The sequence below is a fragment of the Wyeomyia smithii genome, chromosome 3, assembly GCF_029784165.1.
Source record: "Wyeomyia smithii strain HCP4-BCI-WySm-NY-G18 chromosome 3, ASM2978416v1, whole genome shotgun sequence".
NCBI classification, from domain to species: Eukaryota; Metazoa; Arthropoda; class Insecta; order Diptera; family Culicidae; genus Wyeomyia; species Wyeomyia smithii.
Genome location: NC_073696.1, coordinates 264087166 through 264114687, shown reverse-complemented (window position 1 = coordinate 264114687; position 27522 = coordinate 264087166). Strand labels below are relative to the sequence as shown.

Below are 27522 nucleotides of genomic sequence, written 5' to 3'. Positions count from 1 at the left end.
CTCACTCGTTTTTAAACTGGGCGATTCAAAACACACTGCGCTGAAACGTTTTCTTGCCTTAGAGAGACGACTGGCAGGCAACACTAGGGGAGAACCGTACAAGACGCACCAGTTGGGTAAGATGGCCCATGCTATTAATTCCTCAAAATACTTACACATGTGGCTCTTTATGACGAAATTCTTCGCTTTTCTCATAAAAACCCAGTTTCTCTACAGTTATCATATAAAAAAGTGTGCCAAAATGACTGAAATACTCAAAAAACTGTGCAATTGGCTGTGGCTCTGTCCAACATGTAATTATTCATGAATTTTATTTAAGCTTTTATGATTAACTGACTAGTAAATAATACAAAAAACTATGGTTCCCCTAACCTTTACACTTCTGGAGTTTATAATACTATGAGTATTTCAAATTATTTCACTAACTCCCGTTAACTTTTACCTAAAAACAATCAAAATTTAAATTGGGGCAGAATGCACTATGAAGAGCTTGCAGGAGATTGCTTGACAACTTAGAGCATGTTCCATTATTTTTGATTTTACTTTCGAGACTTCAAGCGCTTCTCACTTCGCTTGCTGATTTCTGCTAGTGGCATATTAGCCGCCTGCTTTGGAGCATACTGACCTTTGTTGTGGTGCGTTTTGGTCACGGGCTTGTGTGGCGGCAATGGTAATTTTTACCAAAAAAGACATTGAAATCGAGTATTTTATAATAAACTTTGTCATAAACATACAATAAATAGATACTACAATCATCCTACACGTTCAATGTCGCTTTGAAATGATTTGAAGCGCTGTAAATCGCGAAAATGCTTAACTGGTGCGTTTTGTACAATCCTCCCCTATAGTCAAAACTATGTATGAGCAGTTCATTGAAGAATATTTGCGATTGGGTCACATGAGAGAGGTGACGGATGACGAAGAATCAACAGCCCCACAGTATTATATACCGCACCATTACGTGCTTCGGCCTGACAGTTCAACCACAAAACTGCGCGTGGTATTTGACGCATCATGCACCACCAGCAGTGGCATTTCTCTCAATGATTCTCTTTTGATCGGTCCAACGGTGCAAGATGATTTGCTTGCAATTGTTTTGCGATTTAGGCTACATCGGTATGCTGTTGTCGCTGACATCGAAAAAATGTACCGCATGGTACGAGTTCAGCCCGGCGATTGGCGGCTGCAACGAATATTTTGGCGAGCGAATCGGAATGAATTTATTCGCATTTTTGAGCTTCAAACCGTCACTTACGGGACAGCGTCAGCACCGTATTTGGCGACGAAATGCTTGAAACGCCTAGCAGAACTCGACGGAAGCAAGTATCCAGCAGCAGCGAAGGTACTGGCGGAAGATTTTTATGTCGATGATATGATGTCCGGAACTGATAGCATCGACGAAGGTGTGCGGCTGTGCGCCAGTATGCAAGCACTATTGAACGGAGGTGGATTCACACTGCGTAAGTGGAGTTCTAATTGTCCTGCCATACTAGAACAGATACCAGACGGATTCAAAGATGATCGCACGTCATTTAAGTTGGATGAATCGAGTGCCACAATAAAAACACTAGGGCTCATCTGGGAGCTCCGTCTATATTGCTTTAAATTCAGGATTCCTGAGTGGAATTCTTCAGAAATTTGTAAGCGTACTGTCGTGTCTGACCTGGCAAAGGTCTTCGATCCGCTCGGACTAGTTGGCCCGATTGTCATCACAGCAAAAATATTCGTCCAATCCCTCTGGAAGCAGAAGGTTTCTTGGGACGAAACACTTGCACATGAGCTCAAAATGCAGTGGAACGAATTTCGGCACGGCTTGGAGAATCTAGTTAATTGTAAGGTACCGCGGTGGATTGCATTAAATAACGACTGTCGCACAGTTGAGCTACACGGGTTTTGCGATGCATCGACAGTGGCCTACGGGGCTTGCATTTACTTGCGATGCACACATCACGACGAAAGCGTTACATTGCACCCGATTGCCGCGAAATCAAGAGTCGCACCGCTTGAGGATATGAAAAAGCGAAAGAAAAAGCAATCTATTCCACGTTTAGAGCTGTCGTCTGCCTTACTACTGACACATTTGAGTGAGAAGGTGGTTAGCAGTTTGAAGATTTCGGCCCGTCAACATTATTGGACAGATTCAATGATAGTGCGATATTGGCTTGCATCGGTTCCATCGCGTTGGCAAGTGTTTGTGGCCAACCGAGTGTCCGAAATCCAGCACGCAACTAAAAATGGAAGGTGGAGTCATGTCCCAGGTACAGATAACCCAGCCGATGTTCTTTCGCGTGGCACTACAGCCGAACAACTGATACACGATAAGCTGTGGTGGGGCGGACCACAGTGGCTGCAAGGAGATGAAACTGCGTGGCCGCAGAGTGTGGACATCTCTGAAGCAAACCTCCGCAACGTCTCTACTAGAAGAACATTCTGCTGTTTGTACGGTAGCTCATATATCTCCCCCAAATGAGATATTTAGTTTGAAATCGTCGTTAACAAGCTTGGTACGACTCGTGGCATGGTTTCTGAGATTCAAACACAACTGTTGCAAGGGCAATCGCGATAACCGATGGTCTGGACAGTTAACGTTCATCGAAAGAGAAACATCGCTTCTTCATCTCGTAAAATTGGCTCAGCACGAGCGTTTCGGACAAGAAATCAAGGATTTGCTACAAAAAACCGAAGTTAAACCGACATCCCGCATTAATTCACTCTGCCCAAAAATCCTGGATGGTATAGTTCGCGTCGGCGGCCGGCTTGCGAATGCGCAGATTTCAACCGAAAGACGACATCCGATAATTTTGGACAAAGATCACCCGCTAACTGAACTTATCGTATTGCACTACCATCATAAGCTGCTACACGCAGGGCAACAGCTGCTCATTGCCAGTGTTCGAGAGCGATTCTGGCCATTGAGCATCCGCAATCTCGCCCGCAAAATCATTCACCGTTGCGTCTTTTGCTTTCGAGTCAAACCAACTGTGCACGAGCAATTGATGGCTGATCTACCCTCAGAACGCGTGACACCTGCCCCACCGTTTTTACGTGTTGGTGTCGACTACTGCGGACCGTTCCAGACAAATTACGCAAATCGCAAGAAGGGTCTGCTAAAATGCTATGCTGCTATTTTTGTATGCCTCGTTACCAAAGCAGTTCACATCGAATTGGTTGCGGATTTGACGACATCCGCATTTATAGCTGCTTTTAAACGGTTTGTGGCGAGACGAGGTAAACCGTCGATCGTCATGTGCGATAATGGCAAGAACTTTGTGGGAGCTAAGCGTGAACTAGATGAACTGCGCAAGGTTTTTCTCACTCAGCGATCGCAAGAGCAAATTGTCTCAGAAGCAGCAGATGACGGTGTCGAGTTTAAGTTCATTCCACCTAGATCTCCTAATTTTGGCGGCTTGTGGGAGGCTGCCGTTAAGTCCATGAAGCAGCATCTCAAACGGACAATCGGCATGAAGGTTCTCACACCAGACGAGCTTCAAACGATACTTGTACAAATAGAGTCATGTCTAAATTCAAGACCTCTTACTCCTTTGAGCAATGACCCCGGAAACTTTGAAGTACTAACTCCAGGACACTTTTTGGTTCAACGCCCACTCGCCGCACTACCAGAGCCAGCACTCAACGAGGTTCCAGAGAATCGGCTTTCTCGATGGCAGTGCGCACAAGATTTCCTGCAGCGGATTTGGGGGAAATGGTCAACGCAATACTTGTCCGACTTGCACAACAGGACGAAGTGGACGAGGCAACGTAACAACCTTTTCGTGGGGACAATGGTCTTGGTGAAGGAAGACAATCTTCCTCCGCTCAAATGGGCTCTCGGTCGAGTGACGCATGTCACTAAGGGAGCAGACGGCAACATCCGGGTGGTGATGGTGAAAACGAAGGACGGTAATTTCTCACGGGCAATAAGTAAAATCTGCATTTTGCCCATACGTGACAACGATCAACCACACACAGAAGGGAAGAACTAAGGCTTCCCCATCAAAGGCGCTTAAGCGCCTGCGGGAGCCACGGGGCTCCCGCGTTCCAGTTAAGTTTTTGTCTTTATTGAACTTGCAAAAAGTCTAAGGAATGTTTTGTCTCCCATAGCTGTCGTCGGTCGTCAAGGGTCGGTCGTTGTCCAAGAATGCCGCGCAAGGCATTACAGTTCATCAACGTAAACGCATCTCAACAAATGCATCAACCAAGGAATACATCATCGGCGCTGGGCGCCCGTGGAGGCGCGCAAGCCTCCGCACCAGGGAAGTCTTTTCGAATTTGTTTTATGCTTGTAAAAAATCGCCTCTCATATGTTTCAGTATGCTCTACATTCACGATGACCGGGGAGTGCACCCCAGGACGGTCACATCGCACGAATTCACCCAGGGAGACCGGTACAGGACCGGTGTGTTCAACGCAGAACGGAAAATCGCCAGCTAATTATACTATAAGGAGTAGTAGGAGCAGATATTTCGCATACACCCGCATCAATTCAGCAACAGCTGTATCGAAGACGCTTACCCCACTCACTTCCAACCAGGAAAAGGTTCATCTAGTACACATAATATACTACACGAAGAAACCAATTGTCAAAAGAAAATATATATGTAAGATAGTTATGTTTTTCTGCGATAGCCATTAGATTAGTCAGTAGACTAGTTTAGAAATACCGCATATTTCTAAGGCGGCCGGTATGTTTATAATTATGTAGTTTTTGTCCAGCAGACCCACTCTGTAATTGACGTTAGCTTCATCGATCAAGAGAGTGTCAATTTTTATTTTCAATACACTAATATCAGAGCACTATCAGTGATAGCAGAGTAGATCAATTCTCTCGATAACAGATTACCTATAAATACGCATGAATCTGGGACTCTGTCTCTTCTTGCTTGTTCAGCACCAATAAATGGTTTATGGCGATCGCGACGTTCATTCGTTTGTACATTTAGTGTTTCAATAAATTCAATTAAGTTTAAAAATTGTGTTTCATAAAACTAAGACTTTTTCTTGCTAAAAGAATTGTGACCAGTGACTTTTATCGAAGAAAAACGAACAACAGGCATGTCTGTAGCACTACTAAACATTTCCAAACATGGTAATAATTCTGTCCGGATCTGGTGCGTACACTTTTAGTTGTTTGGTTACTGCAGATAGTTAGTTGTGAATGTGCTGGTTTCGAGTGTTCTACAAGTGAACGAGGTAATGTGTGTTGGTTGTTTGCTTGCAGAGTGTAAATTGTAATTGAATAAGAACCATACAGAATCATCAGCAAATGGCAATCCGCAAGGACTATAATTTGAACAAACTTGCCGGTATCACTATTGTGACACACCAACGGTACATTTTAGCACCTCAAAACTATGCAATTGAAGTAGTTATGATATTTCTGCCTCTAAGTAAAACGTTGCTAATGATAAAATAAGTTATTTTTGGAACAATTCCCTTTTAAAAGCAGAATTCCGTTACATCCACGCTGTTCAACAACTTAAAGTAATTGGTTTTAGTGCGTTAAGAAGTGCCATTGGTGTTGTCACAATAGTGGTATCCAAGTCAGGTCTGTTAATTTTATGGTCATGGCTCTGAGAAGGGCCAATTTTAGTTTGTACTCTGCAGAAGGAACGGAATAATTTACTTCGAGCGTATATTTCGTAACAGGTTCATTTTAGCTCCAGTTTCGGACCCAGCTTGCTTGGCTCGTTCTCCTGGCAACAGCAAACGTACGGAAGTCCGAACTTGGCTGCTTTGAACTTGATTGTCTTCGGTGCCATCTCAACTATATACTTGTTGACGTGATACAGTTGACGCTTAACGTTTGTATGTATATCTACAAATAGAGCGCAACATAGTCTGTTTCTTTTTTCACTTTCCTTCATTCTATCACCTACACCGTACCGCCCAGTTTTTGCTTTAGTCCTCTCCTTAGATGTTTAAGATTACCACACGGATTTTTTATCATACAGTTCGCAGTTTTGTTAATTTTTTTTGCTATACGCGTCTCATTGCACTCAATTGCTATACGAGTCTCATTGCAAAATACAATGACCACTATTGTTGAGTGATCAAGTACCTGCACTGGCACGCTCCCTCACCTTCCCATGATTCAAAGACCAAATCTTTTTGAGCTGTAAATAGCCACTGCCAAGAAACCTTGATCTGCGTTAAAAAAGTGCACCACAACTGCATCGCAGATGTTCCGATGTCTCGTTCTTCATATAACAAAAGCGACAGATATCATCCTGAGCCTCGATGTTCTTTAAATGATATCTACTCGAACAGTGAGTTTTGTTCATTGTTACGTCTCTATTGAAAAAGCAAAGAACAGGAAAGTCAAGAATAAAAACAAAGTCCCGTTCATCTTGTGTTGGATGAATTTTGCGCGTTGGTTTTAAAGTAACTGTCGAACTGGCGGCTGTGACAGAGTTGCTGTAAAAGTGTTGAAATTGGCGAAGAATATAATAAAAATCGTCCCATGTCACTATTGTCCAGGGAAGTGTTTTGCTGTTATGCTCTCGAAAAACCGCGAAAAAAAGGGATAGTTCGTTCAATTTCCAGTTTTGTGAAATTTAAAACCCACCGTTTTTTGAAGGCCACCACATGTTTTCAAGTGAAGCAATAAAAATGTGTGTTTATCTCTTATTAAAATTTATTTTTCATATAGCATTTTCATCTAGCAGGACTTAGTTCCACCCACGCAGTTTTGTTTGGACGGTGAAGTGCCTACCTGCAACTGTATTCCAACAATCTTCTACAAAAAAATAAACAACAGGCTATCGTATTTTACTCTAAATTTGCATCTTCTTTGTTTATTAGAAAGTGAGTACAACTGCGTTTGCAACCAGCTAAAAAGATCATGTTAAGAGAACGTAGTTAAACCTCATGTAATACTCTTCAATGTTCTGGAAATTCATGCGGTCAGAGAACGTGCAAACGCATTCCTACTACAGTTTTTTTTTCTGGATAAAACAACGGTGAATTCAGCCAACTCTTATTTATTTGAATAGTTTTTTTTTCAGTCCGTTAACAATACAAGCACCGCACCTTCTGTGGCACAGATGGTTGACGGTAACGTTAAACATGACTTAAATTTCTCTTTGCTGAACTTCACACCAGATGACGTTCAGAAGGCATTAATCAGTCTCAATGCGACCAAGATTTCCGGACCAGATGGTATCCCTTCGCTCTTCTTGGAACCATGTGCTTTCGGTTCGAATATCCTGTATATTTAATCATTTTTTGATGGAGAGGGCGTTCCTTAGCCTCTGAAAAACTGCATGTATTACACCTATCTATAAGTCCGGCAATTAGTATTCTCGTTATAACGTCGAGAATTACCGCAGGATTTTGCTTCTATACTGCATCAGTAAAACTTTTAAACCGCTGGTTCATGGAGCTCTGTTTGATGCTCTTCGATCTTTGACCTAGGAACTTCAACACGGATTTGTCCAATGTCACTCCACCACCACGAGCTTGATGTGATTCTATCTGCAATCAACCCCATACCAGACGTGCGGTCTCCCTGATTGGCTAGTAAATCCGTTCATACTTAACCTATCGGTAACCTCTCTTGGAATTACATTCAATTTGTCCGGAGAATGAAAAAGTTATCTCGGGTGTTCCACAAGGCAGTGTTCTGGGACCGCCGATCTTCATAGTATTTGTTCGTGCCGAAGCTAAGTACCGATCTTGTACCGATCAATGTTCAACGCAGCGAAATTTATTGACGACCCATAGAGAAAACATCGCAATTAATATTAGACGAGATTCGTGAATATATGTGAATCCTTTGTTAAACGTTTCTATAAAAACCAAAGAATTATCTAGTCAGTCTCTCTTTTTACTATTTGACCGTTGCAAGGATAAGTACAATCTGTGTTCCGAGATGAGAAATAAAAGTTCCGACGTTCCGAATAAATTGTGTTGTTTCGAGAATGAAAATTACACCGAATCGTTTCTACATTGTGTGCCGATCGATACGAAAAACAGATTCGAAATGCCCTTCATCCATCCTTGGCTCAGCGATCTATAGAAAATACAGTCCACCGTCTCGAATCCATTATGATCCGAACAGTATTCGTTAATGATTTGTGTCCCATGATATCACCTTTCAAGAAATTGTTTGTAGATGATCTGAAGAATTACAGTATCATCACTCCCATTCTCGATTGTTTGACTTTCCAACGTGACTTAGACAATCCACTAGAGTGGTGTGAAGAAATTGTATTAAGAGTCGATTGAGTCGATTACCAGTACACCCTGGACCAATATATTACCGGCCTAACGGTTGCACTAGACTTTAAACTGAGGTTCAACGACCACGTAGCATTAACATCATCAAAGCTTTATGCTGTACTTTGATAAATTCTGCGATACGGTTATCTATGCTATGAAGACACGAATATCTATGCTATGAAGACACTGTACTGCACTCTTGTTCGTAGTCTTCTGGAATATGCTGCGTTTTTTACCTCGTTCGCCATCAAACGAACACGAAGATTGTTCACTAAGTTTGCACTACACAATTTATCTTGGCATGATCCTTTTCAACTCCCAGAATAACCAGCTCGCTGTGGACTGATCAATTTGGAAATGTTAAGCGCAAGGTGACTTAGAGTCCTGCAACAACAACAACGCCTACGCCGCACCGCTCGGTTTTTGCGTTAGTATTCTCCATAGGTATTTGGGATAATCAAACGGGTTTTCCATCATACAGATAGCAGTTTTGTTCATCGTCACATCGCTATTCCTCAGAATCGAATTTACAAATAACATTGTCTGGTCGTAACAAAGGAAGTAAAGTCAAGGGCAAGACAAAATTCCATTCATCTCGTACTGGGCTTTAAATCGCGTTAGGTTGAATTTATAACCTGTTACGTAATGGAAATTATGCGCATTGGTGCTGGAGTACCTCGTAATCTGGCGGTTGTATAAAATTATTAAAATTAGGCTTTCACTGGTCAACACAGGTGCACTCTAAAAGCTCAAAACGGGAGAAATTGAAGTATTCAACCGTTCCTGTGAATTTAAGTGTTACTAGCCTCTTTTTTTCAGAGACTTAAATGAGTTTACTCGTAAACATAACGTTGAAGCGTCGAACCCGGCGAGCAATTGCTTTGCGAACTTTCACGTAACTAGACGCGTTTCGGTAATGGCTAGGGGCACCAAAATTCATAGGAATGGTTGAAAAGTAATATTTTTTTTCAGTTTGAGCTTTTGGAATGCATTTTTTTTTTTCATTTTGTCCACCAATGTGATAAAATGAGAATCATCCCGTCATCTGCCGTTGGCAATCCGCAATGACGAAGTATTGAACAAGTTTTCATCCGGCGACACTATAGTGCCGAATATCCAAGCTAGTAAGTAAATTATAGCCTGGATAGAATCTCTACAAAGTTGTTTACGATGGTAGATTTTCTGGGTAATGAACGATATGTGATAAACTATTATACTTTGGCCATGATGACCTATACAGTCCTGAAAATCAATGGTCTTTCCTTTCAGTTTGACCGACTTTTTCTCTCTCTTTGATCATCGCCGATCTTTACCAATTTGTGAATGAATTCTGAACGATTGAGAAAGACAGTTCATCTACAGCGTACTTCGTCGAGGAAGCTGCATGTGAGGAGCACCGTTACCCGCAACCTTGCAGGACGCCACATCGTTCGCTTGCCAGTCAAGCAGGACGTGCTAACGTGTAACTGTTCGCAAATTTCACTTGCTCCAAAATCGTCTACTTTGACGTTGTTTAGGCCTATATGGACGAGTATCACGACCTCGGACATCACACTGCCATTCGCAAGGACAGCACAACCACCAAATTACGGGTAGTCTTCAATGCTTCGAGTGAACATCCAACGGCGTTCCCGGATGTATCAAGTTATGATTACTGTCGATGCATAGATAATGTATCGCCAAGTTCTTGCTGAACGCTTGTCGATTTCAGCACATTGCCTGGAAACTATCACCAGACCAACCAATGGCAAGTGCCACCTTTTGAAGTAGAATACTTCTCTCAGGAAGTTCGGCTACATAGGGATGTGAAATGAAAAGCTAAAACCGAAAAAAGTGAAAAATATGTCCAATTTCAAATGCTACTAAATCGGTTAGTATTCGATGGATTTCCTTCGTTCTTGCAGCAATAGATTGGAAAATCTTTTAAGATTCTTCCCAAATGCAGATAATTGTAATTTTATTTTTCAAACTATTGTACTATTGAAAATAGTCAAGCCTTGTCAAAACGAAAAGTTCGGCCTCAGATTGGTCGTTATATGATTCCTTCCCAAGCACGGTCGACAGAATCATAGACCTTGCCATTTGAAATGTGCTATTTGGCCTATATAAGAGCCCGTTTCACCCGAAGCCGCTCATAATAGTTCTAGACAGCGACAACAGCAGTCCTCCCTTAGCAGCAGCAGTGGATACAGCAGCAGTAGCAGTGCAGCGGACAACGGCCACAGCTGTGGTATGGCAACGGATAGCGGAGCACGTTTCAGCATCGATAGCAGGACCAGGTGATGCAGAGCAGCGGATACCAATGGCAACGGAAGCGTCCACTACTGTGGCAACGGGGATAGCGCAGCGGTTGACATTGGTCTCAGCATCAATATAAGCAGGGCCAGCTTATGCAGTGTGGCATTTTAGTGAAATGCTGTCTCTGAGCGATAGCAGGCACACTAGCAAATGCATCCAATGAAAAGAACGTTCTGGAAAGCTTTTCAGCGTTTATTTTCCCCCAAGGAATACTTCATTTGCACTGCCAGTGATAACGCAAAGATGTGATCGGCATCTTATCAAACATTGAATTAAACAACAAATTGTCCTTTTCAGGATGAAATAAAAACCTAATTAAAGAGTTAATATTTTCTCTTAAATCAACATACACTTTCAAGAAATTTGGAACAGATATATATTTGGTTTCATTTCCGTGTCTCAGAAGGTACTGAATTATCTTTTCCTTCAGTCATGAGCCAAACAAACGAAAAGCTTTCATTATCAGCATAAAAAATAATTTTCCGCATAATCAAAATTCAAAAATTATCAAGTCCAAATCATGACAAGCAACTATATTACTGAGAATGGTCAATCCTTGTTGAATCGCGAAATTTGACTGATCTGATTAGTCGTTAATATGATTGCTTCCCAAGCACGGTCGACAGAACCAGAGACCTTGTCATTTTAAATTTGCTATTTGTCTGTATAAGAGTAAGGATGGAAATTATCGACTGAAATGGCTCTCGATAGTTATCAATGATTTCCAACTACTATCGATAGGTTTTTCATCTCTATATAAGAACGTGTTTCAGTCGAAGCCCCTCATAATAGTTCTAGACAGCGACAACAGCAGTCTTCCCTTAGTAGCAGTGCAGTGGATACCAGGCATGGCAATGGATAGTGCACTAGGTGCAGCGGATCTCAGCATCGATAGCAGCTGGGCCAGCTGATGTAGGGACAGCGGATACCAATAGCAGCGTACAGCGGCCAAAACATTAGCATGGCTACGGATAGCGTAGCAGCTGCAGCGGGTTCAGCATCGATAGCAGCTGATGCAGTGAGGCACTTTAGTGAAATGCAGTCTCTGTGCGATAGCGGGCATTAGTAAATGCATTCAATGAAAGGTTGACTCAATTTGACAACACATGAGCCGTCTAGTTTTGAGTGTCAAATCAGCTTTTCGCTGTTTATTTTATCACAAGGACTTTATTATTTCATCATTTTTTTATTTTTTTATCATTTATTTATTTTTTTTATCATATTATTTTATTTTATCACAAGGACCTTATACTTTATTCGCACTGTCAGTGATAACGCCAAGATGTGATCGGTATCTTATCCGATATTGAATTGAACATCAAATTAAAAAATGACTGACACGCAAGCAGCCGGGTTTTCTTGTAAAAGTATTCTACTTCATCCTTGCGGTCGTGGCTTTGCACGCAACCCACCTGTGATTTTTTTTCCACTCGGTTACTAAATCAACTTGCAGACGTCGAAGTTCATCAATTCCCTCTCACCGCAAAAGCACTCAAGAAGTAAGTTTACGTCGATAATCTGAAAGTAATTGATCTCCGCAACAACTAGATGCACTTCTGCAGGACGAATTACAGCTTCGCATACGGGCTTCAATTTAAGAGGCATAAGGGATCCCACCAGGAATCGCGCTCTCCAGATTTCCTCTGACCTAAACCGAGACAAAATCAGCAAAGCTCTTGGGTTGCATTGGAAACCAGCCTTAGATTGCCTTCGTTATAAGACCGACCTCCCACTACATGCAGAAGACCAGCCTATCACCAAACGGATTACTCTCGGATCGCTCGTCTCTTCCTGGTAAGACCCGCCGTTACTTCCGCCAAAATATCCATGCGAAACTTATGGACTTTAGAAACCGATGACGAATCATTTTGGAGTTGGGACAAAGAATTGCCAAGACCCACCGGATCAACTTCAATTCGCAGCTAATGAGACTCAACGAACTTCGCATGACCTGCTGTAATCTCTTGTCGAATCCGGAAACTATCCAGATCAACATCTTCTCCGACGCTTCGCAGCTTGCTAAAGAAGCTTGCATCTACATCAGAACAACCAATGCATTCCGAAGAATCAAGGTGGCTCTACCTCTCAGGTGGAAGTAAGTCCTCGGCATGAACTATGAGGGGCCCTTTTGGCAATGCAACTTTATGAACATTCGGTACAATCTAATAACTAAATTGATGAAACAACAGGCCTTCAACGAAGATTGGAACAACTTCAACAACCACAACCCGTATCGATTGAATCTCGCCTCAAGTGATTCCTTCCAATCCTCACTCCATAGCAATTGGTTCGGAATGGTGATAGATTATAAAACCCGAGTTAACCGTATGACAACAAACATTACTTCTCCTCTTCCTCTTCACACAGACTCTAGGCGCTCTTAATCTAGGGTACCACTAACAACACTTTCACGCAGCACCTCTACTGCTTCTAACCGCTCTCCAACAACGGTATTGGATCTTAAGGGCCAGCAATTTGGCCATACATTCGATCTTCTACAGCTGTATCATCTGCATTCGAGCACGTTCAAGACTGTAGGAACAATTAATCGCTAGCCTTCCTTCATCGAGAACAATTGCTGCTCGACCCTTCGCCGTAACAGGAATCGACTTTTTATTTTTGCACTGCATCCGAAAGTGCCTATGTTGCTGTTTTCGTGTGCTTCTCCACGAAAACTATACATATGAAACTGGCTGCCGATCTCAGTGCTCAACTCAACTGACTTTGAAACGCTTACTCCGGGGCACTTTCAATTGGAAAAATTTGCGAACTCGTAACTCTTCGCAACAACAGTCGGCATAATCAGAGCTGTGACAGTCCAAACATCAAGTAGCCGCGCCTCCATCAAATTTTACCTAAAAATTTGAAAATGTTGTTATTAAATCCAAGCTGAGAGAATTACTCCCATTTTATACGTATGTATTTCGATAGAAGGCTTTCAAAACGACCGACACGCAATATGTACTAATATGGTATGCTGACTAAGTAACTGCTGAGTATTCTTGCGTAGACAACTTGAAAGCATATAAATACAGTGAACTTCAATACTGAGCTGCCCCATCCGGGACTGATATTCGGAGCATACAAACTGTCCACTTTTGTATTCTCCCTCTGGGCAGGCAGTGGTAGTGTAACGCCGCAGGACGAACAAAACCAGAACCTGTCAACTGTTCATTCAATTTAATGGCATTAGAGCGTCACATTTGCATTTTAATTTAGGTCCGTGCGGTTGCTTGTCTGTGGCAATGGCTTGCGCCCGTGGGCAAGAAGACAGCAACTGAAGAAGAAAAAAAAAATGACCAACGAAAGGCAGCGGACAGACAATAATGAGGATATTATGAACGTGACCGCTGAGTGAGGCGACATTATGAAAAGTGTGTGGAATTACGAAGGTGATGGAGTAGGGACAACTGCGGATAATGAAGAAGCTTATTTTATTGGAATCCAACGACTGGCAGGTGAAAAGATGCTTTAAAATGTTTCATTTTTTTTTTTTTTTTCAAGCAAGCCAACGACTTTTCGGTGATATTAACCGCTCTTCTACATTGCCATCCTTTTCATAGGAAAACATTTTATTTACATATAGTGTTGCTAGAATAACATGGATTTATTGGCCAACGCAGCAGCGGAACCTTAGCTTGCCGGAGCCGGGGCGTCTCTTTGGGGGTTGGATGAGGGTGGAATCCAACCAGTCGTACCGCAGCCAAGTTGAACGTGATGTCGACAAAAGATACCCACTTTAGAGAGAACGTGTACGACAGCCTGGCGAACAATAAGTTTTCCCACCCAGCAATTCAAATTTGTCAATATTTGTAAATTCTGTACCCCCGAAGTCGGTGCTTCGAGGTACAGCGCAGGTGGCATTTGGATAGGAGGAAATGAACACTTTTCCAATACACGGTAACACGGCGAAATTGAAACCAAATGTGATTTTAGTTATCGATATCAAATCGAATGAAGGCGGTTCTATATAGCAGGGAAGAATTTGCTTTCACCTGTCCCTGGTATGGTTACCTGTTCCCCGGTCGGAGCTTTACGTTTGATCGATACTAATTTAATAAGCTGTAACCGTATCCATGATTCAGGAGGAGCATGGCTTCGAGATGAGGCAGACAATATTTCTTCCATTTTATTGTAATGTTGGAATTTTGTGAGTATTGCTAGCTACTTGTATCTGGGGAGAGATATCACGCAAACTCGTGTATGGTGGTGGCAACAGCCTCTCAGATTTCAGTGAAACTTTGTTAATTTAGTCAGGTAACTTTTCATACTTGGAATCTCAAAAATAAAATCTAAGTTCTTTCAAAACGACGAAGTTTTTTTTGTAACTCTCCTTCGAAGTTTGTGAGGGCGGCATGCTGTGAAAAGTGCAACGAAAAATTGTCACCAAACGAATTTGGAAAGCCGATAGCTTTATTGATGAGTAAAATATTCCCCAAACTTGTGACATGCTGATTAACGTACCTTTCTATAATGAACCAGCGAAAAGTTGAGTTGAAATTAAACAGTAAAAGACTCCAATTTACCTCAATATAAACCAAAGAGAAAAGTAAGCTAAAACATGCTGTAAATTTGTAAGGAAAAGTCGTGGAGATGTGTGGTCTTCAACAAAAACGTGTTTTTTGTATGCCCAATTGCTTCTTTAGAACAACATTTTCTTGTAAAATGTAGCTAACAAAAGTTAAGTGCAAAAAACTAACTTTTGAATAAGTTCCATGAAATATATTCTATAACTTTGTACCGAAAAAAGATAGGATCTTCATTTGTTCAACAAAGTTTCATATTTTTGAATCTTCTACAACTTTGCTGAACAAACTATTCTTCTATCTCTTAACACAAAAAAGCTAATTTTTTTTATTTTTAGTATGGTAAACTTTTCATACTTTTTGACAATTTGCGATTATGCGAATCATTCATACAAACAATTGTTCCGAAGACACTTTTAAGCTAGGATGAAGGTAAAAGGCGCTGTGGAATTAAGTTCCACTTTTTGCCTTATTGGACCACTGCACATAAGACGGTCCTCATATAACAGAGTGGCTAAAATTACCAAAATGCGAATTTCATACTCAGGATGTTTTGAGCACATGATTTTGTAGAATTTTATCTAAATTTTTAAATGAAAATGAATTTTTAAATGAAATCTTGATACAAAAAACGGTTCATGTTGAAAAATGCCTTCAAAGTTACCTATTTCAGAAACGGAGAAAAATAGTTTTTCTGAATATTTTGGAATATATAAAAACCTACTAAAGCTATCATGGTATGTTCACATATGATTGAAAGCTAATTTAATTAGTTTCCTAAAACAGGATGGGTAATGGATTTCAACCATACAGAGTCAGTCGCAGGCCACATTGAAAATATGCGTAATTTTCCTAATTTTGACCATCAAAAACATTAAATGTAAGCACGTGTAAGCACAGCACCTGATAGTGTGTCAGAGAGCCCTACTTGTGCCCTTCAAGAATATGTGTTAAAAGTTTGCGGAAAATTTGCGTTTTGGTAGAAAAAGATGATTAAAAATTTTCCATTTTTTTGCAATTTTTGAATTTTTGAGTGATTTATCAACAAAGTTTTTCGTATATTATAGCAATTTGGTTCAAAACACACTAAAAATTCGTGAAATTATCAGATTAATTGGTTTATTAGAATATACGTTGCTTAAAACATATGTTAAAAGTTTGAGTAAAGTTTGCGTTTTTGTAGAAAAAGATAATTTAAAATTTTTAATTTCTTATGTAATTTTTTGGAGTTTTATGGAGACTTATCAACGTATGTCATAGCAATTAGGTTCAAAAATATACTGAAAAAACTTGAAATTAGTATGACTATACAGTTGTACACACTTTAGTAAAAAAAATATTTTTTTTCATTTTGTTTGGAAAAAACCTAAATTAATCCACCTAGCGGTCAGACTCAGCCTTTCTCATTCAAACTTATTATTTGTAAAAATAGATTTACATGAATGCTTGAATCCAAAAAGATATATTCACTCTTTGGGTTCTAAAATATTGATGTTGTAATTAAAGTATAAAATATGATCAAAATTCATCAGTTAACCCTTAACTATCCCGTTCATTCGATATCAATATTGTTCAAATCGGTTGTGTAGTTTCTAAGATAATGAAGTTTAGTGATTTTCACATTTCGATACATTACAGACGAAGTTACATTCCGATTACAGCAGAATTCAATAGGGTGTTATGAGGCAGCTAGACCTTTCATTTGATACTAATTCTGGGGAAATCGGGTCAACCATCTCTGAGAAAAAATAGTGAATTTATGTAGTCTTCGGAATATGTTTCTTTTCATAGCTGGATTTCACATTTTTAATCATAAGAGGCAAAGTGATAATCCGTTTGCAAAAAAAATCAATAGAGTCATATGGGGCAACAAGACCTTCCATATGACACTGATTTTATGGAAATCGGTCCAGCCATCTTTGAGAAACATGAGTGAGATTAAATAGTCTCCAGAACACGTTTCTTTCCATAACTTCTGAACCACATGTTCAATCTTCATAAAATTTAAAAGTTAAGAGTTTTTTTGGGTAGCCCGTTCAATTGAAACCAACTTTGTTCAAATCGGTTCTGTAGTTTCTGAGATATTGATGTTTCGTGATTTTTCACATTTTGATACATAACCTCTAAACTAGAATTCAGATTACAATGAAATTCAATATGGTCTTTTAGGGCAACTAGACCTTTCATTTGCAATTAATTTCATTGAAATCGGTTCAGCCGTCTCTGAGAAAATCGAGTGAGATCGGGAGGACGTTACACGCACACACACACACACACACACACACATGTACACACATGCAAAAAATGCTCAGCTCGTCGAACTGAGTCGAGTGGTATACGACATTCGGCCCTTTTGAGCACTTTTATACCTTTAGTTTTTGCAGTGATTGCTATACCTTTCTAGGAGAAAGGCAAAAAATGCAATGATAGAAATGGCTTTTGATTTCAACTTAAATCCCGAATAAGGCCGCAAACATTTAAAAAAGTACAATATTAAATTCAAATGATGTTGAGGCCACATATTTTGTTCGTAGCTATAGTTTTAAACAGTCTGCGGGTTTCGTTTCTTTCTATAACTTTCAAACCACATGTTTAAACATTATGTAATTCATTGTTTAAGGGTTTGAAAGCCCGTTTCTTTAAATTCAACTATTTCATAGCTTCTGAGATATAAAAGCGTTTTTCACATTCTGACGCAGCGCCAAAACTAAAAGTTTGATTACAATGAAATTCAATAGCAACCTAAGCGGCAAATAGACCCTTCATTTGACACCAAGATAGAAAGAATCGGTCAGGCCATTTCGGAGAAAAGTGAGTTCAAAAGAAAGGTGCACATACACACGTACGCACCCACACACAAACATATACACCTATACATGCATATATTCAGAAAATGCTCGATTCGTCGAACTGAGTTGAGTAGTATATGACATTCGGCCATTTCAATCATTTTTCTACCTTTTACTTAGCCAGTTATCGTTAGGAGAAAGTCAATATGTTTACTTTCATTATGTGATTTCACATTTTTATGAACAACGGACACAGTTGTAACTCTGATCCGATTGCAATGAAATTCAATTGCAACCTATGGCGCAACTAGACCCTTCATTTGCAATTAATTTTATGAAAATCGGTCCAGCCATCTCTGAGAAAAGTGAGTGAGAAAAAAAGTTGCACATACACACACACACATACACACATACATACATACATACATACAGAAAATGCTCAGTTCGTCGAAATAAATCGAGTGGTATATGACATTCGGCCATTGGGACCACTTTTATACCTTCGGTTTTTCCAGTGATTGCTATACCTTTCTAGGAGAAAGGCAAAAATGGTTAATATTAGCAATAAATTGATTTTCGCGTGTATCTTTATTATTTTCAAACGATGTTTTTTTATCAACCCAAAGTTTTGTTCTTAAGTTTATTTTGTTAACCCATTACAACATCGCATTACGATTATTCATATGAAATCATACTAAACCGAATAAAAAAATGAATTATCATCCCAAAAATAATTCCCAGTGTTATGAAAACACGGAAAATGAAACACCACACGCAAACTTCTCTCACCAAACACAAATATCACTCTCAGAGTTAAAAAATTGGTTCGAGCTTCGAGTACAACTACTCTCACGCGTAAGCCCGCAATCTCACACATATTGTTATGCTCGTGAATCATGCGGCTATATCTCGCTAAACATGTGAAAAGGGCCCATGTGCCATATGTAAACAAGCCACAATTTCACGTTTTTCAATTAATACAAGCCTAACCTACTCGTACAAATAAGATTTTTTGATAAAAAGTGAATTCTTTTTTTTTTTTTTTTCTTCACATAACATTTATTTGACACGGCACAAATACAATTTAATGTTTAACGGCGCCAATTATATCTGATGACTTAAAAACTAAAGCAAATTTTTTATCCTCGCTGCCGACTACGAGCTGAAATTAAGTCTAACTTAAAACTAGCATGGGATTTCCAATCAGTGTTTTGTTGTTCAATGGTCGTCTGATAATCGTCGAATGGCATGTATGGATTCGTTCTGCTGAGCCACGATGTCGTGAGTTGGGACAGAGGCTCGTAGTCCTTGGGTCCTGGTTCTATTGTGCGGGGTCTGGTTGCTGGTTTTGTGCTTAAGGTTCAAACGTGTTCTTGTCGTTTTGTTGGGTGTAGACGGAGGGGAACGGGACTAGACTGGGGCGTGGATGGATTTCAGGAAAACGTATATAAGGGACATGTAGGATAGGTCACGGCTCGCCAAGACATCACGAACAGGAACAGCCGGCTGTCTACCCTCGGCCTGCAGGGAAGCTATTAATTTAGACCTGGCGTCACGGTGTACAGGGCATGACCAAACCACATGCTCTATGTCGTGATAACCTTCACCACAGGCACAGATACCACTTTCCCCGAGCCCAACACGACGGAGGAGCGCGTCAAATCTATAGTGATTGGACATAAGCCGGGACATCACGCAAATGAAATCCCGACCTACATCCAACCCCTTGAACCACGGGTTCGTCGATACTTTGGGGATTATGGAATGTAACCACCTTCCCAATTCCCCTCTGGTCCAGGCATTTTGCCAACTGATGATCGTATTCTGACGTACAAGTGCGAAAAATTCATTAAAGGCAATTGGTCTTTCATAAATATCACCGTTTGTTGCGCCCACCTTAGCCAAAGAGTCCGCTTTCTCATTACCCGGTATCGAGCAGTGAGAAGGGACCCACGCTAAGGTAATCTGAGTAGATTTTTCGGATAAAGCACTCAGATGTTCCCGTATTTTCCCCAGGAAATACGGAGAGTGCTTAACATCTTTCATCGATCGGAGAGCCTCAATGGAACTGAGACTGTCCGTAAAGATGAAATAATGGTCCGTGGGCATTTTTTCGATAATCCCTAGGGTGTACTGAATTGCAGCTAATTCTGCGACGTAAACAGAAGCAGGATTATCGAGCTTATGGGAGACGGTTAAATTGTTATTGAAGATACCGAAGCCAGTGGACCCATCAAGAAGTGATCCGTCAGTGTAGTACATATTGTCGCAGTTGATGTTTCGATATTTATTGGAAAAAATTTTAGGGATCTGCTGCACGCGTAAATGATCCGGGATTCCACGAGTTTCTTCTATCATGGATGTATCGAAAAACACAGTAGAATCAGAAGTATTTGATAAGTCGACACGATTTGGAATATTCGAAGAAGGGTTAATATTTTGGGACATGTGATTGAAATACAATGTCATAAAACGGGTTTGAGAATTAAGTTCGATTAACCTTTCAAAATTTTCAATCACGGGACGGTTCAAGACCTCACATTTGATTAGAATACGAGAAGACAGGCTCCAGAAGCGGTTTTTCAATGGTAGTACTCCAGCTAAAACCTCCAAACTCATCGTATGGGTCGACTGCATGCAACCTAAGGCGATACGCAAACAACGATATTGTATTCGCTCCAGTTTGATCAAATGTGTGTTTGCTGCGGAGCGGAAGCAGAAACACCCGTATTCAATAACAGACAATATCGTTGTTTGGTAAAGCCTTATAAGGTCTCCTGGATGGGCTCCCCACCATTGTCCGGTTATTGTACGAAGAAAATTCACTCTTTGTTGACATTTTTTCATCAGATACCTCACGTGACAACCCCAGGTGCCTTTAGAGTCGAACCAGACACCAAGATATTTGTGTACCAAAACCTGAGAAATCGTTTTACCCATTAATTGTGTTTGAAGCTGAGCAGGTTCATGCTTCCTAGAAAAAACTACTATCTCAGTCTTCTCCGGAGAGAATTCGATACCTAGCTGTAAAGCCCAAGCAGACAAATTGTCCAAGGTATCTTGCAATGGTCCTTGCAAATCGGCAGCTTTGGCTCCTGTAACAGAGATTACACTGTCGTCTGCAAGTTGTCTTATCGTGCATGAATTTGCCAGACATTCGTCGATGTCATTTACATAAAAGTTGTAAAGAAGGGGGCTTAAACATGAGCCCTGGGGAAGACCCATGTAGCTAATGCGAAAAGTTGCCAAATCGCCATGCGTAAAATGCATGTGCTTTTCGGACAACAAATTGTGCAAAAAATTGTTCAAAATTGGAGAAAATCCTTGTCGGTGAAGTTTACCCGAAAGAATGTCAATAGAAACGGAATCAAAAGCCCCCTTAATGTCCAAGAACGCAGACGCCATTTGTTCTTTACGAGCATACGCCAGCTGAATATCTGTTGAAAGCAACGCAAGACAATCATTCGTCCCTTTGGCACGGCGGAAGCCAAATTGAGTTTCTGATAGTAGACCATTTGATTCGACCCAGTGGTCTAAACGACGGAGTATCATTTTTTCCATCAATTTCCGGATACAGGATAGCATTGCAATCGGCCTATAAGAGTTGTGATTAGAAGCTGGTTTCCCTGGTTTTTGGATGGCGATCACCTTCACTTGCCTCCAATCCTGCGGTACAATGTTTTGCTCCAGGAACTTATTGAACAAGTTCAACAAGCGCCTCTTGGCATTGCCGGATAGATTCTTTAACAAGTTGAATTTGATTCTATCTAACCCAGGCGCTTTATTGTTACAGGACAGGAGGGCAACTGAAAATTCTGCCATCGTAAAAGGTGATTCTATCGCGTCGTGGCCCGGAGACGCATCGCGAACAATGTTTTGCTCAGGAACAGAGTCCGGACATACTTTCCTGGCAAAATCAAATATCCACCTACTTGAAGACTCCTCGCTTTCGTTGACTGTTACGCGATTCCGCATTCTTCGGGCTGTGTTCCAAAGAGTGCTCATCGATGTCTCCCTCGACGTCTCGTTCACGAACCGACGCCAATATCCACGTTTCTTTGCTTTAGCCAAGCTTTTAAGCTTGGTATCAAGCTCCGAATACCGTAAATAGTCGCCAGGTATACCTCCTGTCTGGTAGGCCTTAAACGCGTCGGATCTTTGCGTGTAGACATCGGAGCACTCTTGGTCCCACCACGGAGTGGGAGGCCGTTCTTTGATCGTTACGCCGGGATATTTCTTCGTTTGGGCTTGCAACGCGGCGTCGAGAATCAAGCCCGCGAGGAGGTTGTATTCTTCAAGTGGTGAATGATGTTGAATCGACTCGACCGCTTTTGAAATCATTTCCTCGTATAACTTCCAATCGACATTTCGTGTGAGGTCATACGGAATGTCAATTGGTCGCATGCGAGTTGACCCGTTAGTAATTGAAATAAGAATAGGCAGATGGTCGCTACCGTGAGGATCGAGGATTACCTTCCATGTGCAATCCAACCGTAGCGACGTCGAACATAAGGATAGATCCAAAGCGCTTGGGCGCGCTGGAGGTTTCGGGATACGTGTCATTTCACCGTTGTTTAAAATAGTCATGTCGAAGTCATCGCAAAGGTTATAGATTAAAGAGGAGCGGTTATCATTGTATGGGGAACCCCAAGCCACGCCATGAGAGTTGAAGTCTCCCAAAATCAAACGTGGCGAGGGAAGAAGTTCTATTAAATCAAAGAGCAGCCGTTGCCCAACCTGTGCTCTGGGAGGAATATATATTGAGGCAATACAAAGCTCTTTACCTTGTATTGTCATTTGACATGCGACAACTTCGATGCCTGGAATCGAGGGGAGGTTAATACGATAGAAAGAATAGCACTTTTTAATCCCTAAAAGTACTCCTCCATATGGGGTGTCTCGATCAAGGCGAATAATATTAAAATCATGGAAGTTGAGATCAATATTTGAAGTAAGCCAAGTTTCACAAAGGGAAAATGCATCGCATTTGTTTTTATTTATCAAAACTTTAAACGAATCAATTTTTGGTAAAATACTTCTACAATTCCACTGTAAGACAGAGATAGAATCCTTCATATACGCAGTTGAATTAGGCATCGAAGGATACAATCGCTGCAAGGAGAGGCCATTGGGCAGTCAACTGCTTCAAAAATGATCTAACTGTTGGGAGGAATGCTGTAAGAAAAATTTTAATTGGATCGGGTACATTGAAAGTTTCAAAAATCCAGTCCACAATGTCAGAAAATTTCACTAATCCAGAGTTTGTTTCATCAACTGGGAGTGTAAAAGGAGCAACTGGGGTTTTAGATGTTCCTGGCAGTGCTGGGAACTCCTTCTGGGACTTTAAATTTGCCAGCCCAGGAGGAGTTTGCTTCGGTTTTTCCGCAGCACTGTTTGGTTTGTTTGTAACTTTCATTTCACTTTGAGAAATCTTAGGACCTTTTCTGGGAAGTTTAGGAGAGGAAATATTTTTCCTCTTTCTAGACTCCCCAGGATTGGCGTAAGATGCTCCCGCTGGTGAATCGTCAGAATCGGTTTCCTCAGAGGGCAACAGATCGAAGGGGTTCGAAGTAACGGGAGAAGTGGTAACGGTCTTCTTCAGCATGTCAGCGTAGGAACGCTTTGAACGCTCTTTGAGAGACCGTTTTATTTTATCCCTGCGCTGCATGTACACCGCACATGTCGAGAGCTCATGCAGATTTTCTCCGCAGTGAATACACTTTTCAGCGTTAACACTGCAAGAATCTTCCGCATGAGACTCCCCACACTTGCCACAACGTGCCTTATTGCAGCAGTAGGCGGCTGTATGGCCTAACTGCTTGCAATTCAGGCAGTTCATGACGCGGGGCACGTAGAGCCTCACAGGGAGACGAACCCGGTGGATCGAGACGTGGCTTGGTAGTGCAGACCCGGCGAACGTAACTCGAAACGAGTCTGACGGAGTGTATACTGTTTTGCCACCGATGATCGATGCTGACCGCAATTGCTTGCAGTCGAGCACCTTTACTTCGGGACACGTTTTGTTCTTAAAGCACCCTTTGGCACTTTGCAGTATACACTCGACGGACAGACTCGAATCGGTTATGACACCGTCGATCTCCACGTCTCGTGCGGGTATGTAAACGCGATACTCGCGTGTGAAGAGCTCAGAGCAAGCTATATCGTTGGCCTCTTTCAGGTTACCGACCACGACACGGAGCTTGTTAGGCCGGACCTTGGAAATTTCGGTCACGCCCTTGTACTCCTTCGTCAGGTCTTTAGAAATCTGCAAGAGGTTCAACTTTTTCGATTTCGGTCCTGCCTTTGGCCGAAAATAAACAGTATAGCTGCCCTGGGCTCCGTCTGGGTAAAGCCTGGGGCGAGGGGGGACTGAAGAATGAACAGGGGAGGGGGTAACAGAAGGGTCAGGGTCAGAGGGGTTCGGGGATGGTGGCGCGGGAGGCGAGGGATCTACATCCATCGCGCTATGTTTAGCGCACTAGCGCTGACAAGAACACGTACCTTTTTATTTCTCCCTTCCAGTAAGGTTGGTTGTCCGATCGTTCGAAGTAGCAGCCGTTACAGCCAGCAGCACCAATACAGCAGCACCAAACAGCCACCAGCAGCGAGCCAGGTGTGAGATCACTCCACACAGCGATACGACTCGCTGACACTGATGGCTTCTTCTTTTTCCTCGTTTGTGTCTCGTCCACTGCTGTAGCACAATCCAGCCAGCAGCCAAATCGGCTTACGCACCAGCTGGCAGTCACGATGCGAAACAGTTGCACAAAGGAACGACCTTGAACCCGGATTTATTTCACTCGACCAGGCAAACAATGCCAACACTTGTTCACACGTCTTTTGTTTTATACTCTATCGGACCGATCACCAAACACGTCCAGTACTGATGCGTGTTCGGCACAGAATGCCCCAAGGTGAATTCTTTTATCAATAAATCTTATTGGTAAGAGCAGATTTCGCTTGTATTGACAAAAAACGAGAAAATTTGGCTTGTTTACATATGGCACATGGGCCCTTTTCACATGTTTGGCGAGATATGTCTTTTATGGCTGACTGGTCCTAGTTCATACCTTTGAGTTGGTCTGATTGCTTGTGTATGTGGAGGAAACAAAGTTTAATGTGTGCTTTACAGTTCTGAAGTTTTATTCAAATGTTTTACGAAGAAAGCGAGCAATGTCTTACGAGGAAGGTGATAAGATCGATTTAGTGAGTTTGTTCATATAACCTATAACAGAAAATGTTATAAATGATTGCATTGAATTGATCAAGCATCGTTTAAAAACAGTTTTTTACAAACAAGACCATAGAAAACTGTATCAACATTTGGTGGCTCTACAATCGAGATTTGCTAAATCGTTTCGTCTTCAGTAGTTTGTTTGAATTGAATAGCTTTGCTGAAGAAACCATGTCTCTTGGATGTTTCTATTAAAAGTTGAATTCGTGCGCCATCTCTGCGGACAAATCGCGAACTAACTCTCAAAGTCATAAGAAGCAATTTACCGCTGACAGACGTCCAAGCTCAGCTCCAAACTTGTGTAAAGATATTTGTAGTAGCGATTCGTAACCAGATAGCGCTACCAGTGACGCCAGCCTCATACACCAGCGAAAAAAAATGTATTGTAGCGATAAGGTCACCAGGCGGCGCTAGTATACAAATGATTTATAACGCAATTCTATGAAAATTCACACGGAATTTTCGATCAATATTGTTCTTGCTTGGACGTCTGTCTGTGATTTTACTATTATGTGCATCTTTGCTGGAAACAGTAATCGTTTATCTCGTTCCACTAACGAATTATTTACGTTTATTGAAAACACAAGACATTTGCCTCAGTTTACGTGGTTCATAGACAACCCCTTGTCAGCACAAAACATTTCTTATATGTCATAATCATCTGCAGTGGAAACGAGGGTGTTGACAAATGAAATGAAGTGCAGGAAAAGGTTAAAGTTGTCAGAAAATAGAGTGAGCTCGAGTAAGTTACTGATAAAACGAGCTTCAAAAAGAAGTTCTTATTCTACTGAAATTGGATTACTTCAAAAATTATACTTACATCTAATAATTTCATTGTTATTATACCTACATCCAACTTAAACTATTAGTACGGGTTTTCTTATAAGCTAATAGTCTGGTAAAAGGTAAAATTTAAATTAAATTAAAATCACTTAACCTAAATGTCACGATTGCAGGATTACTCCGTTATAGCTAGTACGAATTTCTAAAAGTACGGGCTGTTGTAATACAGGTTGTTATAGTACGGATAAATAACAGAAGGAGACTAAACGTGAGTAAAAAGATATAATTTGCTAACTAAATGGTAAAAGATACAAAACTGTTACATACATAAGCAATAATGCTAGTATTTTTTTTATGTACCCTGAACGGATTTACAACTCTGTTTCTGTACAATAAACGAGTTTAAAACCGGAAAAAAATTCTGTCTTTCCGTCGCAACATTTTGTAAATCCGTTTACGATCGGGGGCTCAAGTCATTCGGTATGTCAAAGAAAAGTGTAATCGAGCGGCATCACCAGCCAAGCCACTGCGGGGTGTTAGTTGCGAAATATGTCGGAAACCGGATAATGACCGTATGGTAGCGTGTGATTCGTGCGATCAGTGGTATCATTTCGCATGTGTTAGCGAGGATTCGAGTGTAGAGGATCGGGAGTGGTGCTGTCTGAAATGTGTTGAAGCAGCGAAGCAACACCCATCTGGTACCTCAACCCCTAACAACAATACTGGACGATACCAAAGCCGTGAGCTTGCCAACCAACGGATTTGAATCTGGAAGAATATTTACGGATGCAATTAGCGGCGATGCAGGAAAGGTTTGAGCGAATTCTTAAGGAAAAAGACGTACAGCGGACGTACAGCGGACGTACAGCGGACGAACGAGCTCAAGGATCAAAGGGCTAAATATGAACAAGAGCTGAGAGATTCGGAGCGACGAGTACTAGAACAGGTGGAAAGACAACACCAGTTAACTTATTCAAACGGAATAGGACCGGCGGCGAGTTCGACTGGTATTCCGTTGCCGCGAATAAATGAACAGGATGTTCCCCAGGAGGATAAGGTTACAGTGAATGAAATGAAAATGCTGGAGGAAATGCAGGCACTGGAAAGGAAGCATTTGGAAGAGCAGAATCGGCTAGCGGAAGTACTGGACTGAATTCTTTGGCGACAGGGTTTCAGCCGAGAGCTAGTGACTTTATCGGATATGTTTCGTTGAGTCAAAACCAGATCTCTGCACGACAGGCTGTTTATAAGGAACTACCCATATTTTCAGGGAACCTAGTAGAGTGGCCGCTTTTCATAGCGAGTTACGAAAATTCGACAAGGATTTGCGGATATAGCGATGAAGAAAACTTGCTGCGACTCCACTGAGGACTGAAAACTCTTTTCGGGAGACCGGAGATTATTGTTCACACTCTGGTGAACAAGATACGGGAGATGCTAGCGCCGAGGACAGAGAAATTGCACACACTGATAGATTTTAGGGTGGCAGTGCAAAATGTCTGCGCAAACATCGCGGCTTCAGCTGTGAAGCTGTGTAGGAAGTGTTTACGGAAGCATTTCGGTGCCTGCCAAGTCAAAATGCCATGCGGGAGGAATGGTTGCACATTTATGCACAGCAAGTTGCTTCACGACGACAAGCGGTATAGTAAAACAGTAACGTCCGAATCAGAAA

General features: G+C 41.4%; 1 protein-coding gene across 1 annotated transcript; it reads left to right on the top strand.

Moving 5' to 3' along the window:
• Nucleotides 1–856: 856 nt before the first annotated feature.
• On the top strand, nucleotides 857–27003 carry LOC129729242 (uncharacterized). Its single transcript, XM_055687746.1, has 3 exons — nucleotides 857–2378; nucleotides 2449–3900; nucleotides 26708–27003. The coding sequence occupies exons 1-3, from the start codon at nucleotides 857–859 to the stop codon at nucleotides 27001–27003; spliced, it is 3270 nt and encodes a 1089-aa protein (XP_055543721.1).
• Nucleotides 27004–27522: the final 519 nt, after the last annotated feature.

Excerpts from the sequence above, each read along its gene's own strand:
- LOC129729242 (XM_055687746.1), top strand. The coding sequence starts at position 857 with ATGTATGAGCAGTTCATTGAAGAATATTTGCGATTGGGTCACATGAGA. Across the intron at positions 2,379-2,448 it reads TGAAACTGCGTGGCCGCAGA|CTCATATATCTCCCCCAAAT; the intron begins GTGTGGACATCT and ends TTTGTACGGTAG. Across the intron at positions 3,901-26,707 it reads GATGGTGAAAACGAAGGACG|CGGACGTACAGCGGACGAAC; the intron begins GTAATTTCTCAC and ends GCGGACGTACAG.